At 49.2% G+C, this 16,753-nt stretch overlaps 1 protein-coding gene across 1 annotated transcript in view; it reads right to left on the reverse strand.

Moving 5' to 3' along the window:
- Positions 1–857: 857 nt before the first annotated feature.
- The window catches only part of LOC140398085 (out at first protein homolog), a 40,523-nt gene continuing 24,627 nt past the window's right edge, over positions 858–16,753 (reverse strand). The window contains exons 3-4 of the mRNA XM_072486300.1: positions 9,699–9,879; positions 858–5,763 (exon numbers count right to left, since the gene is read on the reverse strand). Of these exons, the coding sequence (XP_072342401.1) occupies positions 5,498–5,763; positions 9,699–9,879 (447 nt within the window). The 3' untranslated portion in view covers positions 858–5,497. The remainder of the gene's footprint in view (positions 5,764–9,698; positions 9,880–16,753) is intronic.

The raw sequence follows: 16,753 nt of genomic DNA on the forward strand, positions 1-16,753 counted from the left end.
CCACTGGGTGTTGTATACAGTTGACTGATCTGCCGCCCTGTCTCCAGTCTGGGTTCAGCAGCAGGCAGGATACATCTTAGAGTATTAAAACCATTACTTTGTTTCCTACAACTTGCCTCGTGTGTAATTGGAGGTGCATCAGGGTCAGTCTGAGAACATGGGGTAGACCATTTCGGACTGAGGTGAGAAGATATTTCTTCACCCAGAGTGTGGTCGGCCTGTGGAATTCGTCACCGCAGGAAGTAGTTGAACACTGCATGTTTTCAAGAAGGAACTAGATGTAGCTCTTGGAGCGAAAGGGATCAAAGGATATTGGGGGGGGGGGGGGGGGGGGGAAGAGGCGGGATCAGGGTATTGAGCTTGATGATCAGCCATGATGGTAATGAATGGTGGAGCAGGCCCAAAGGGCCGAATTGCCTCCTCCTGCTTCTATTTTCAATGTCTACATTTTGAAATCCTGCTCATCTCTCCAGCTACCTACATCGACTCCCTATTCCCAACACATTGGGTTTAGAACTTTCATCCTCGGCAGGCAGTTCAGTTTGAAGTTGTGTTCCATGTTTGCTTGTCCTATGCCTCGTCTGTTTAGCCCCCACTGTAGTCAGGTGATCTGCTCACTGGGGCCTATCTCCTTTCTGTACCATGGAAGCTCTATTTTGACAGATTCCCCTGGTTTCCCTCCCTTTCTGTCATTCTGCTGTTATCATTTACACCTCCCTCACTCACCTCTTCTCGTTCCTCTCCCTTGGCCTCCCTCAGATCAATGTAACAGCCAAGAATCAATTAAATAAATCTCTGAATAGAAGCAGAAATGAAAGTTCAGATAGACTTAATTCGATGACAAAGAAACAGGCATCATCTGTGCAAGAGTTTATTATTATTGAACCTGATAAATTATCTAGATATGAACAGAGTTAATTTCTTTTCTGAATAAAGCAATCTTTTATTTTTTTTACATAATAATACAAAAATAATTTTGTTTGTTAAGACATTTCAGAAACACTGAACAGGAATGAAGGCACTTTGTGAGATTCTGTACAGTTATTGGGTGAAGCCATGTCACTGCTGCTTCACCCGAAACATTCCCCGTCGCCATGGTACTCCGAAACATTCCCCGTCACCATGGTACCCCGAAACATTCCCTGTCGCCATGGTAGCTCGAAACATTCCCCGTCGCCATGGTACCCCGAAACATTCCCCAAAACATTCCCCGTCGCCATGGTACCCCGAAACAGTGCCCGTCGCCATGGTACCCCGAAATATTCCCCAAAACATTCCCCGTCGCCATGGTACCCCGAAACATTCCCCCGTCACCATGGTACCCCAAAACATTCCCTGTCGCCATGGTACCCCGAAACATTCCCCGTCGCCATGGTACCCCGAAACATTCCCCGTCGCCATGGTACCCCAAAACATTCCCCCGTCACCATGGTACCCGAAACATTCCCCCGTCACCATGGTACCCCGAAACATTCCCCGTCGCCATGGTACCCCGAAACATTCCCCGTCGCCATGGTACCCCGAAACATTCCGTCACCATGGTACCCTGAAACATTCCCCGTCACCATGGTACCCCGAAGCATTCCCCCATCACCATGGTACCCCGAAACATTCCCTGTCACCATGGTACCCCGAAACATTCCCCCGTCATCATGGTACCCCGAAACATTCCCCCGTCACCATGGTACCCCAAAATATTCCCTGTCGCCATGGTACCCCGGAACATTCCCCGGCACCTGGTACCCCAAAATATTCCCGCTCACCATGGTACCCCAAAATATTCATCCCGTCACCATGGTACCCCGAAACATTCCCCCATCACCATGGTTCCCCGAAACATTCCCCCGTCACCATGGTACCCCGAAACATTCCCTGTCGCCATGGTACCCCAAAACATTCCCCCATCACCATGGTACCCCAAAATATTCATCCCATCACCATGGTACCCCGGAGCATTCCCCCGTCACCATGGTACCCCAAAACATTCCCTGTCGCATGGTACCCCAAAACATTCCCCCGTCACCATGGTACCCCGGAGCATTCCCCCGTCACCATGGTACCCCAAAACATTCCCTGTCGCATGGTACCCCAAAACATTCCCCCGTCACCATGGTACCCCAAAATATTCCCTGTCACCATGGTACCCCAAAACATTCCCCGTTACCAATGTACCCCAAAATATTCTCTGTCGCCATGGTACCCCAAAACATTCCCCGTCACCATGGTACCGCAAAATATTCATCCCATCACCATGGTACCCCAAAATATTCTTCCATCACCATGGTACCACAAAATATTCATCCCGTCACCATGGTACCCCAAAACATTCCCCGTCACCTGGCACCCCAAAATATTCCCTGTCACCATGGTACCCCAAAATATTCTTCCATCACCATGGTACCACAAAATATTCATCCCGTCACCATGGTACCCCAAAACATTCCCCGTCACCTGGTACCCCAAAATATTCTCCCGTTACCAATGTACCCCAAAATATTCTCTGTCACCATGGTACCCCGAAATATTCCCCGTCACCATGGTACCCCAAAATATTCATCCCGTCACCATGGTACCCCGAAACATTCCCCCGTCACCATGGCACCCCAAAATATTCATCCCGTCACCATAGTACCCCAAAACATTCCCTGTCACCATGGTACCCCAAAACATTCCCTGTCACCATGGTACCCCAAAACATTCCCCCGTCGCCATGGTACCCCAAAACCTTCCTCCGTCACCATGGTACCCCAAAACATTCCCCGTCACCATGGTACCCCAAAACATTCCCCCGTCGCCATGGCACCCCAAAACTTTCCTCCGTCACCATGGTACCCCAAAACATTCCCGTCACCATGGTACCCCAAAACACCCCCCCGTCGCCATGGTACCCCAAAACTTTCCTCCGTCACCATGGTACCCCAAAACATTCCCCCATCGCCATGGTACCCCAAAACATTCCCCCGTCGCCATGGTACCCCAAAACATTCCCGTCACCATCGTACCTCTAATCATTCTCCAGTACCAAAATGAGCATTTCTGCAACACGTCAAAACATTGCCACAAACACAATGGCATCTTCCAAAACCTGTGCCCGCACTGTGACCCCTGGAACTAAGCAGTCACTGTGACGGAGGTCAATAAAGCAATGAGAGAAATTCCAAACCCACATTCTGAACAAAGGTGAGGAGGAAGAATTGAAGAACCATCACCCGGGAGCCCCAGATTCAGATGTGATCAGGTACAATTTGGACTCACAACATTCATGGTTCAGAAACTGTGAACCGCATCAGAATAAGGCACAACATCAGCTGACACTTTACTGTATTGAGTGATTCCAGATCTCGTCATGTTCCAATCCAATGTCAATAACCAGGAGACCCAGATCTAAGCACGGAAACCTGCAGCCAGACACTTACATTGAAAACATATTTCTGCATCTTGCACAATCTCAAAGTATATACTGTAAAATGTCTAAAAGTTAAGACAAGGCACCAGTTTTCAAATAATATAACATGTTCTGTTCTGCTGGGATGTTACTGTACACAGCAAGGAAAGTTTCTGCCTCACTCTGCACTCTTCACACACATCTTGGGAAGGAGAAATGTTGATTTAAAAGGAGCTGGATCTTTGGTTACTGAGTCTCATTTAAGTTTCTATTTAAAAAAAAAACATTTCTCAAGGAACACCCAATACTGTGACAATGATTTCATGATGATAAAACTCTTCCCTTTGAACTAATCCTCTGATTTCCTTTTTGCGGTGAATAATTTCTGGGAATGATTCAGATGGTCAAACTGAAATTGGAAAGGATTCTGGAGAACTGAAATCAAGGAAACAATATCTGTGAACGAGACCTCATTCTTCAATCTCAGAAAATTTGCGTCAACAAGAGTTTCACAGGACGGATGTTTCACAAACAACATTTAAACGGAACACAAAATCTTTCTCTTTGTGGCAAATACAGAAAGGTGCAAAGGACTGGAATTATTTGGATATTCAGGTTAAATTACAACAAGCTAAGAAATTAAAGCTGAATTAAAATATTTGGCAAAACTATAAATCCCATCATTTCAGAGCAAGAATCAGCAAAGTTAAAGATTGGCAGGCTAGGTTCCCCCAAGCTGCACATTATTTGATGCATTTAGGGAAATCTAACTGTGCCCAGCTGGTGGTACTTATGGTAAGAGGCAAGATTTTATTGATTTACCAGTGTCTCCAGTCTGGTAGATTAATTGATAGCGTGGTGGTTAACGACAGTCATTTCCTGCACCTCCTTCACATTAATGGATGGATGATTCTAAACTGAGACAACTAAATAGTTGAATCAGCTGAGATTTCACCAGATCATCTGCCACAAGCTTCTCTGAGATTAATCGACACAAAATAAGGACAAATCAGGGATTAGCCACATGTATCAAAATAACTGCCAACAAACAACAAGATAGCGATCAAACTGCAACATGAGATAATATCCGATTTCAGCGGATAAAGAACTGGGATTCAAGATGATCATTGATTGTCCACATCTGAAAGACGAGGCCGTTGCTCTGCGAAGCGGACAAATTGCTGGTCACAAATGTCGAGAGTTGCTGGGGGCGTTCACGTCAGTAAAGCCTCTTTTACTCGGATGAAGCAAATCTCCGATGAGCCACTGAATGGAATGAAGTTCTTTCAGGTCCAGACCGAATTCACTGGTGGTAACTAATCACTGATCCCACCCACCTCCCCCATTGTCTGACCCGAGGAAATATCTAACTAGCTCACCAAACATGAAATATGCTCGAGAGAAATTGACTTTTGAAGCTTTGAAGATTAATGATGGACCCAAACACGTTTTCTTCAGAATTTCCATTTTTGCAAATGATCCAATATTCATTGCAAACTCTCAGGAAACAGGACATTGGACGAATTAGCATTTAAATACGTTTCTGGAGGAAGTGATTAATGATAATACAACATTAATCAATCCTTTAAATTCCCAGAAGGTAAATCAGACAATCCCACGGGGACAGGAAGAATTCCCAATGGAGAGATTGTGAGAAATATTGAGATCTTTAACCCTCCACAAAGCAGGAAGTGAACTCATTCAGGTTCTCTGAAGCTCCCAGAGTTCCTGGGTCCATCCTTGGCCAATACAGAAGGCACTGAGAGGGTTGGGGAGCGGGGGTGGGGGGTGGGGGGGGGGGGGGGGGGGAGCGGGGGTGGGGGGGGGGGGGGCGGGGGTATGCCCAACACCAGGCCAGGCCTTGAAACACTGGCCTGGTAACCCTGTTAAATCCAATGACCCCCAGCCAGAATGACTGGGCGGTGTCTGCACTCTCCTCACTGAATGTTAATCTGATCTAATTCTGTATAATCAAGGAGCCCATCCAGCCCCATAATCAGACCCATTCCCTCCTGGGCACGTGCCAGTCTCCATTTTCTACAAGACACCCACTGGGCCTCCGACCACAACTCTCCCCATCAGGTACCAGCACTGGGTGGTGGTAGGAGAGGGTTAAATGTCTTCATCCCACAGGCACAGCTGTTTCTGTGGGACGTAGAAGTCGAACTGGGAGCATTTCTGGCAGCTTTTGATGCCACACTTATAAGAGCTTGTCTTGCCAGCTGGGTCTTTTGTGCGACAGTATTTCAGGAAGCAAGGGTACCACTCAATGCACAGCTCGTAGCGACAGATACAGCCTTTCCACCGATCCGGACTCACCCGACACCGTGGCACATCTTCTGAAACTGGCATTGTTTCAAATATTGAAGCCTCAATACCTGCCGAGAACCAAAGAAACAACAGATCAACCTGGGGTCAAGCAGCTGCTCGAGAATCCTACTTCACATTCTATTCCCCACCGTCAGCAGCCCCTCCCCGATCAGACATCCGACTGTCCTTACCAGAGATTCAAACTCGTGTGTGAATCGGTTGCAGTGCAGAAGGAGGTAATTCGGCCCGTCAAGTCTGCACCGACCCTCCAAGAGAGCACTCCCCCGCCCTATCCCCAAAACCCCATGCATTGATCCACCGAACCTGCACGTCTTTGGACTGTGGGAAGAATCTGGAGCACCCGGAGGAAACTCGCGCAGATATGGGGAGAACGTGCAGACTCCACACAGTCACCTGAGGTTGAACCCAGGTCCCTGGCGTTGTTCATGGGATGTTGGTGTCGCAGGCTGTGCCAGCATTTACTGCCCATCCCTAATTGTCCTTGAGGGGGCAGTTAAAAGTCAACCACATTGCTGTGGGTCTGGAGTCACATGTAGGCCAGACCGGGTAAGGACGGCAGATTTCCTTCCCTAAAGGACATCAGTGAACCAGATGAGTTTTTACAACAATCGACAATAGTTTCATGGTCATCATTAGACTTTTAATTCCAGATTTTTTATTCAGTTTAAATTCCATCACCTGCCGTGGTGGGATTCGAACCAGGTCCCCAGATGATTATCCTGGGTCTCTGGATTACTAATCCAGTGACAATGCCACTGTGCCACTGCCTCCCCTGTGAATTGTGAATGATGTGGAGATGCCGGCGTTGGACTGGGGTGAGCACAGTAAGAAGTCTTAAAACACCAGGTTAAAGTCCAACAGGTTTATATGGAATCACTAGCTTTCGGAGCACAGCTCCTTCATCAGGTGAATGAAGAGGTGGGTTCCACAAATACAGCATATAGACAAAGCCAATGATGCAAGATGATACTTTGAATGCGGTTTATGCAGGTAATTAAGTCTTTACAGGTCCAGATGATAAGACTGGAGAGAGGGATAATCCCAGGTTAAAGAGGTGTGAATTATCTCAAGACAGGACAGTTGGTAGGATTTTGCAAGCCCAGGCCAGATGGTGGGGGGTTGAATGTAATGCGCCATGAATCCAAGGTATCAGTTGAGGCCGTACTCATGTGTGCGGAACTTGGCTATAAGTTTCTGCTCGGCGATTCTGCGTTGTCGCGGGTCCTGAAGGCCGCCTTGGAGAACGCTTACCCGGAGATCAGAGGCTGAAAGCCCTTGACTGCTGAAGTGTTTCCCGACTGGAAGGGAACATTCCTGCCTGGTGATTGTCGCGCGATGTCCATTCATCCTTTGTCGCAGCGTCTGCATGGTCTCGCCAATGTACCACGCCTCGGGACATCCTTTCCTGCAGCGCATGAGGTAGACAATGTTGGCCGAGTCGCACAAGTATGTACCACGTACCTGGTGGGTGGTATTCTCACGTGTAATGGTGGTACACATTTCGATGATCTGGCACGTCTTGCAGAGATTGCCATGGCAGGGTTGTGTGGTGTCGTGGTCACTGTTCTGAAGGCTGGGTAGTTTGCTGCAAACAGTGGTCTGTTTGAGGTTGCGCGGTTGTTTGAAGGCAAGTAGTGGGGGTGTGGGGCTGGCCTTGCCAAGATGTTCGTCTTCATCGATGACGTGTTGAAGACTCCGAAGAAGAGGTTGTAGTTTCTCCGCTCCGGAACGTACTGGACGACGAAGGGTACTCTGTCGGTTGTGTTCTGTGTTTGTCTTCTGAGGAGGTTGGTGCGGTTTTTTGCTGTGGCACATTGGAACTGTCGATCGATGAGTCAAGCATCATATCCCGTTCTTACGAGGGTGTCTTTCAGTGTCTGTAACATTCTTCCTTGTCTGAGTAGATCCTGTGTATATGGAGGGCTTGTCCATAGGGGATGGCTTCTTTAATGTATTTAGGGTGGAAGCTGGAGAAGTGGAGCATCGCGAGGTTATCCGTGGGCTTGCGGTAAAACAAAACGCTGAGGTGACCGTCCTTGATTGGGGTGAGTGTGTCAAAGAATGAAACCGATTCTGGAGAGTAGTCCATGGTGAGTCCAATGGTGGGATGGAACTTATTGATGTCATCGTGTTATCGTTTCAGTGATTCTTCGCTGTAGGTCCAAAGGGGAAAAAATGTCATCGATGTATCTGATGTATAACGTCAGTAGAATGTCCTGTGCGGTGAAGAGGTCTTGTTCGAACTTATGCATGAAAATGTTGGCGTATTGAGGTGCGAATTTGGTCCCCATGGCTGACCCATGGCCTGGATGAAGAAATTGTTGTCGAAGGTGAAGACGTTGTGATCGAGGATGAAAGTGGATGAGTTGTCGAATTGCATCTGGAGATTGGCAGTTGTCGGTGTTGAGTACTATAAGACCATAGACCATAAGACATAGGAGCAGAATTAGGCCACTCAGCCCATCAAGTCTGCTCCACCGTTCAATCATGGCTGATATTTTCTCACCCCCCATTCTCCTGCCTTCTCCCCATAACCCCAGATCCTCTTATTAATCAAGAACCTATCTATCTCTGTCTTAAAGACACTCAGTGAATTGGCCCCCACAGCCTTCTGCGGCAAACAGTTCCACAGATTCACCACCCTCTGGCTGAAGAAATTCCTCCTCATCTCGGTTTTAAAAGATCGTCCCTTTAATCTGAGATGGTGTCCTCTGGTTCTAGTTTTTCCTACAAGTGGAAACATCCTCTCCACGTCCACTCTATCCAGGCCTCGCAGTATCTTGTACTGTTTCAATAAGATCCCCTCATCCTTCTGAGCTCGAATGAGTACAGACCCAGAGTCCTCAAATGTTCCTCATACGACAAGTTCTTCATTCCAGGGATCATTCTTGTGAACCTCCTCTGGACCCTTTCCAAGGCCAGCACATCCTTCCTTAGATACGGGGCCCAAAACTGCTCACAGTACTCCAAATGGGGTCTGACCAGAGCCTTATACAGCCTCAGAAGTATAAACCTGGTCTTGTATTCTAGCCCTCGCAACATGAATGCTAACATTGCATTTGCCTTCTTAACTGCCAACTGAACCTGCACATTAACCTTAATACTGAGTTATAACCTTAACCTTAGTATTGAGGCTGGTGCAGCAAGGCCGTTGTCATGGGGATGCTGGTGTAGAGTGTAAAGATTCGCATTCAAAGTATTATTTGCTTTGTCTATATATGCTGTGTTTGTGTAACCTACCTCTTCACTCACCTGATGAAGGAGCTGTGATCCGAAAACTAGTGATTCCAAATAAACCTGTTGGACTTTAACCTGGTGTTGTAAGAGTTCTTATTTGTGAATGAAAGAGTCTTTCTCTGGATTGAATATCTGTCAAAGTGAACCGGACATCAATTGGGTGGAAGTAATGTTACAATTATATTAAACTCTGTTTATATCTCATCTGGAGAACTGCATTCACCTCTGAGCACGAAACCTCTGGAAAAAATATCCTGACTTTGGAGATGGTGCAGATTCACCAGGACATTCCGAGGGCTGAATAGGTTAAATGACGAGGATAGCTTTCACCAAATCGGCATTTATTCCATTGAATATGAAAGATTAAAGGTTTATCTAATTGATGTTGTTCAAGGTGATTGAATGATTTGATGGCGCTGACAGCGAGGACTATTTCCTCTGGTGGAGAGAGTCCACAACCAGGAAGAATAACCTTAAAATGAGAGCCTGCCTTTCAGGGGTGATGTCAGGAAGCACGTCACACAGTGTTGGAAATCTGGAACGGTCTCCCACAGGACTCGGGCAGCAGGTCAACTGGACATTAGAAAACGGAGATCGATAGATTTTTATTGGTGAACAGGATTAAAGGCAGGTCAATAGATTGAAGTATAAATTAACCATAATCTAACTTAATGGCACAACTGGCTTGAAGGCCTCGGAGTGTTTCTCTGGTCAGTGTGCGTCTCTCTCATGTTTATTCACAAACCTTTCTCCATCCAGTGTTTCACATCACTCTCTCTTGCATAGACAGCATCCATAGCCTCTGCACATACATTGTTGATGTGGACACTCAGGGGGTGTGCCCTGCTGTAATTCACCGCCACATCCATGTAGAGGTGTTCCAGGCCGCGCTGTTCCTCGGCCACACGCACAGTCCTCGGATTCTTCTGTAGTGACAGAGAGAATAATTGGAAAGGTTGGGAAAGGGAGGGGGATGGGGGTGACACAACAAAGCCATGTTTCAAACCCAGAACTTAAACAATGCAGCAGCTACAGAAACGGAATAACCAAAATGTCACTTCCCAGAAACAGGACATTCAAATCCAGACCAGTGTTTTCACCGAATCCAATTTAAACGTGGGCTTAATTCCAAAAATGTGGCTATGTCCCCTCGCTGGCGTAACAACGCTGGCGTTTCACGGCAGACTTTCCTGAAAAAGATTTACAGCAATTCTCCTGCATGCAGGGGGCTAGCAAGGCCCTGGGGAGCTTTTCGCAGCTTTAGCTGCGGATACCGGCCCCCGCTCGTCAGGTTGCGAGTTCGCACATGCGGATGGCGGCAGCCTGCAGCGGCTGCGCCAAACACGATGGCGGACTCAGTTGGTGGACCAGGACCAATAAAGAAGGTCCCAATGACCTGTCCCATGCCGCTCACTCTGACCCGCTCGATCGCCGCCCGGCCACCCATAAGGCCCCTTCCCCCGTTACTTGATCCCCCCGCCCCCCCACCAGGCCGGCCGCGGACCGAGTCCGCAGCCGCCGAGTGTGATTACCGAACGGCCAGACATGGTTAGAGCCACACTGTCGGGAATTCGGCCGGTCGGGACCGGAGAATCGCGGGAATTGGATTTGTTTATTGTCACGTGTACCGAGGTACAGTGAAAAGTATTTTTCTGCGAACAGCTCAACAGATCATTAAGTACATGAGAAGAAAAGGGAATAAAAGAAAATACATAATAGGGCAACACAAGGTATACAATGTAACTACATAAACACCGGCATCGGGTGAAGCATACAGGGTGTAGTGTTAATCAGGTCAGTCTATAAGAGGGTCATTTAGGAGTCTGGTAACAGCGGGGGAGAAGCTGTTTTTGAATTTGTTCGTGCGTGTTCTCAGACTTCTGTATCTCCTGCCCGATGGAAGAAGTTGGAAGAGTGAGTAAGCCGGGTGGGAGGGGTCTTTGATTATGCTGCCCGCTTTCCCCAGGCAGCGGGAGGTGTAGATGGAGTCAATGGATGGGAGGCAGGTTCGTGTGATGGACTGGGCGGTGTTCACAACTCTCTGAAGTTTCTTGCGGTCCTGGGCCGAGCAGTTGCCATACCAGGCTGTGATGCAGCCCGATAGGATGCTTTCTGTGGTGCATCTGCAAAACTTGGTAAGAGTTAATGTGGACATGCCAAATTTCCTTAGTTTCCTGAGGAAGTATAGGCGCTGTTGTGCTTTCTTGGTGGTAGCGTCGACGTGGGTGGACCAGGACAAATTTTTGGAGATGTGCACCCCTAGGAATTTGAAACTGCTAACCATCTCCACCTCGGCCCCGTTGATGCTGACAGGGGTGTGTACATTACTTTGCTTCCTGAAGTTAATGACCAGCTCTTTAGTTTTGCTGGCATTGAGGGAGAGATTGTTGTCGCTACACCACTCCACTAGGTTCTCTGTCTCCCTCCTGTATTCAGACTCGTCGTTATTCGAGATCCGGCCCACTATGGTCGTGTCATCAGCAAACTTGTAGATGGATGTGAACCAAATTTTACCACGCAGTCGTGTGTGTACAGGGAGTAGAGTAGGGGGTTAAGTACGCAGCCTTGCGGGGCCCCGGTGTTGAGGACTATTGTGGAGGAGGTGTTGTTGTTCATTCTTACAGATTGTGGTCTGTTGGTCAGAAAATTGAGGATCCAGTTGCAGAGTGGGGAGCCAAGTCCTAGGTTTTGGAGCTTTGATATGAGCTTGGCTGGGATTATGGTGTTGAAGGCGGAGTCTGATGTAGGAGTTCTTGTTGTCGAGATGCTCTAGGGATGAGTGTAGGGCCAGGGAGATGGCGTCTGCTGTGGACCGGTTGCGACGGTATGCGAATTGCAGTGGATCAAGGCGTTCTGAGAGTATGGAGGAGATGCGCTTCATGATCAACCTCTCGAAGCATTTCATTACGACTGAAGTCAGGGCCACCGGACAGTAGTCATTGAGGCCGTTGCCTGGTTCTTCTTTGGCACCAGTATGATGGTGGTCTTCTTGAAGCAGGTGGGGACCTTGGAACGGAGTAGGGACAGGTTAAAGCTGTCCGCGAGCACATCTGCCAGCTGGTCCGCGCAGGCTCTGAGTGCACAACCAGGGACCCATCGCATTCCGAGGGTTCACTTTCAGGAAGGCCGATCTGACTTCAGAAGCTGTGATATAGAACAGCCAGTGCAGAAGGAGGCCATTCGGCCCATCGAGTCTGCACCGACCCACTTAAATCCCTCACTTCCCCGTAATCCAATAACCCCTCCTAACCTTTTTTGTTTGGTCACTAAGGACAATTTATAAAGGCCAATCCACCTAACCTGCACGTCTTTGGACTGTGGGAGGAAACCGGAGCACCCGGAGGAAACCCACGCAGCCACGGGGAGAATGTGCAGACCCCGCACAGAGTGACCCAGCGGGAAATCGAACCAGGGATCCTGGCACTGAGAAGCCACAGTGCTATCCACTTGTGCTACTGTCCTGCCCACCCGTGATGGTGGGTATGGGTATGTTATGGGCTGCTGGGGCACTTGACAGCAGATCGTTGGTTTCCCGCTCGAACCAAGCATAGAATGCATTGAGTTCATCGGGGAGGGGTGCACTGCTCCTGGAGGTACTGCTCAGCTTCGCTCTGTAGCCCGTTATGTTGTTTAGGCCTTGCCACAATCGCCGAGAGTCTGCAACGCTAGTCTCTGACTCTAGCTTGGTCTGCTATTCTCTGTTGGCATCTCGGATGGCTTTGCGGAGGTCGTACCTGGATTTCAAAGAAAAGTACGATGTGGAGATGCCAGCGTTGGACTGGGGTGAGCACAGTAAGAAGCCTTACACCAGGTTAAAGTCCAGCAGGTTTGTTTCAAACACTAGCTTTCGGAGCGCTGCTCACCCGAGGAAGGAGCAGCGCTCCGAAAGCTAGTGTTTGAAACAAACCTGTTGGACTTTAACCTGGTGTAAGGCTTCTTACAAAGAAAAGTACAGCACAGGAACAGGCCTCTATCAGGTCCCCCCTCAACTTCCATCGTTCCAGTGAGAACAAACCGAGTTTATTCAACCGCTCCTCATAGCTAATGCCCTCCATACCAGGCAATATTCTGGTAAATCTCTTCTGCACCCTCTCTAAAGCCTCCACATCCTTCTGGTAGTGTGGCGACCAGAATTAAACAACATACTCCACTTAGGTGTGGCCTAACTAAGGTTTTATACAGCTGCAACATGACTTGCCAATTCTTATACTCAATGCCCCGGCCAATGAAGGCAAGCATGCCGTATGCCTTCTTGACTACCTTCTCCACCTGTGTTGCCCCTTTCAGTGAACTGTGGACCTGTGCACCTGGATCTCTCGGACTGTCAATACTCTTGAGGGTTCTACCATTCACTGTATATTCCCTACCTGCATTAGACCTTCCAAAATGCATTACCTTACATTTGTCCGGATTAAACTCCATCTGCCATCTCTCCGCCCAAGTCTCCAAACAATCTAAATCCTGCTGTATCCTCAGACAGTCCTCATCGCTATCCGCAATTCCACCAACCTTTGTGTCGTCTGCAAACTTACTAATCAGACCAGTTACATTTTCCTCCAAATCATTTATATATACTACAAAGAGCAAAGGTCTCAGCACTGATCCCTGTGGAACACCACTAGTCACAGCCCTCCAATCAGAAAAGCACCCTTCCATTGCTACTCTCTGCTTTCTATGGCCTAGCCAGTTCTGTATCCAGTTCTTGTATAGGTCAGGGTCACCCGACTTGAATGCTTCAGACCCGTCCTTCAGTAGGGAGTCAATCTCGCGATTGAGCCATGGTTTCCGGTTGGGGAACGCACGTACTGCTTTCTTTGGCACGCAGTCGTCCACACATTTGATGATGAAGTCTGTGACGGTGGTGGCATACTCATTTAAGTTGGTCGCAGAATTCTTAAATATGGACCAGTCCACTGTCCCTAAGCAGTCACGTAAAAGCTCTTCTGTCTCCTCGGACCAGCACTGCACAACCTTCTTAGCTGGATTCTCCCGCTTGAGTTTCTGCTTGTATGCCGGGAGAAGGAGCACCGTCTTATGGTCTGATTTCCCAAAGTGCGGTCAGGGGATGCACCCATGATTTTTGAGTAGCAGTGGTCAAGAGTGTTGTCGCCCTTGGTGGGACAGGAGATGTGCTGGTGGAATTTTGGCAGTACGCTCTTGGCCTTGTTGAAGTCCCCGGCAGTGGTGCCGGGCCCGATTCGGGCATAAAAGTGAATTCTCCGCCAACACGATTTTGGTACGGGGCTGCGGAGATTCCAGTCCCTTATCTTTATAAAACACAATGTGGAGATGCCGGCGATGGACTGGGGTGAGCACAGTATGAAGTCTTACACCAGGTTAAAGTCCAACAGGTTTGTTTCGATGTCACTAGCTTTCGGAGCGCTGCTCCTTCCTCAGGTGAATGAAGAGGTCTGTTCCTCTTTATAAAGACTTTATAAAACACCTTTAACAGAATGAAACCTCCTGAGGGCTTCACAGTATAAAATAAAATGTGACATCAGCTGTATAACATTTTGAAAAGCTTGGTTAAAGGGGTTGTAGGAAGGTTCTGAGAGGGGAAACGCAAAGGAAGAGAGTTGGAGAGGTTTAGAGGGGGAATTCCAAAGCTTGAGGCTCAGGGAACTGAAGGCCTGATGAAAATGGGAGATGCTCAAGAAGCTAGAATTAGATGAGTGCAGAGATCTCGGAGTATTGAGAGGCTGCAGGAGATTCCAGAGATAGGGAGGGATGTGGAAATCGGAGTATTGAGAGGCTGCAGGAGATTCCAGAGATAGGGAGGGATGTGGATCTCGGAGTATTGAGAGGCTGCAGGAGATTCCAGAGATAGGGAGGGAAGGAAGCGAAAAACTAAAATCAAGACATTTTGTGTAGATCAGTGAACACAGGGGTAATAGGGGAACAGGACCTGAGACTGGGACAGGGGAGTTTAGAATGATCTCCGGTTTACACAAGGTGGAATATGGGAGGTGCAGCTCCTCTCACATCCACTCCCTGTTCCTCTTCTCACAGGACTATGTCTGTTATTACTAAACCTTTTGAAAAGAAGTTCTGCAAACAGTACGTGTGAGAAGCACTGTTGCAAACACACCTATTCTAACACCTTCCTGTTGTTCTCCCACATTCCACCCTCTGAACGTAATTAAAAACTCTGCTGCCTGGGCAATAACTCGCACAAAGTCCCATTCCTTATCATCCTCTCACTTATCTACACCGGCTCGTGGTCAAGTAACACCGTCTCATCCTGTGTGGTGAATGTATAATTACTGATAATTCACCAGCGCACTGTGTTACGTTATTAACCCTGTGGGCTCCACCAATGGGCCATTGTGTGGCTTCACCCACAGGGGATATGTTGGGACATGTACGGGCTCCACCCATGGCTCCATCCCCTTTACAGGAAGTATAAGAGCTGCTGACCTGCGGGGCCGCCTTCAGTGTTGTACCGGTCACAGGCAGGCTCAGTTCTAAGCTGATTAAAACCGTGTTTACGTCTCCACGTGTCTTCGAGTGAATTGATGGTCGAATCAATTTAATCAGCTTAAAATACAACTATGGAATCAGCCCTCAAACCTGACAGACTGGAACTCGATCCACAGGCCGCGGAGGCGAAATAAATTTTTTCACGTTGGCTTCGATGCTTCAAGGCCTATCTCGCTGCGTCGGCTACACCATCCGTCACTGACGAACAGAAGCTGAGCCTCCTCCACGCACGGGTGAGCCATCGCATTTCTGTCCAGCTCGACGAAGCCGTTTCCTACACAGAGGCTCTCGCACTACTCGAACGCCTCTATGTGCGGCCTGTGAACGGGGTCTACGCGCGACACGTCTTCACCACTCGCCGCCAGCGCCCCGGGGAGTCGCTAGATGATTACCTACGCGACCTCAAAGCCCTCGCGCGCAACTGCAACTATCAGGCCGTTACGGCCACTCAGTACATGGAGCTCGCCGTCCGAGACGTTTACATGGCGGGGGTCCGATCGAACGATGTGAGACAGCGCCTGCTCGAAAAAGGGGCCCAGGACCTGGACGACACGGTAAAACTAGCTACCTCTCTGGAGGTCACTTTTCAGAGCCTGACTGCGTTCCCAGCCGATCACGCGACCCCCTCGTGGGCCCCCGACCAGAGACTACCCCAGGCCTGTGCCGCGCGGCCACCCGCCCATCATGGGGCGCTACCCTGCTACTTTTGCGGCCAGTCCCAACACCCCCGACTGCACTGCCCGGCCCGCAACGCGAACTGCAGCAGCTGCGGGCGAAAAGGACACTTCGCCAAGGTCTGCCTGGCCAGGTCTAAGAACTCGAACTCACAGACCCGATCCACAGACCCACAGGCCCGCAGACCCCGCAATGTGGCAGCGTGTCTGCCGACTCCGCCTCCGCACAACATGTGCGACTCATGGGGGCCGCCATCTTGGCCACCCTCCCCCACGCGGCCGGCCACGTGTGATCCATGGGGGCCGCCATCTTGGACGCCATCTGCTACGCCGCTCAACGCGTACGACCTACACAGACAGCCATCGCGGGGCCACCCCAGCACTTCTGATCACGCCGCCGGTTACCCACACCTCAGCGTGGTCACCCTGGACCAGTCGTGACCTAAGCACCTCCGGAGCTCCATGATGGTCGTCCGGGTTAACGGGTACGAGGCACCTTGCCTTTTCGACTCCGGGAGCACAGAGAGCTTCATTCACCCGGACATGGTAAGACGCTGCTCGCTCCCAATATTCCCGACGCGACAAAGTATCTCCCTCGCCTCTGGGTCACACTCGGTGCAAATCCAAGGGTGCACTACTGCAACCC

This window comes from Scyliorhinus torazame, chromosome 21 (genome assembly GCF_047496885.1).
Source record: "Scyliorhinus torazame isolate Kashiwa2021f chromosome 21, sScyTor2.1, whole genome shotgun sequence".
In the NCBI taxonomy this organism is placed as follows: domain Eukaryota; kingdom Metazoa; phylum Chordata; class Chondrichthyes; order Carcharhiniformes; family Scyliorhinidae; genus Scyliorhinus; species Scyliorhinus torazame.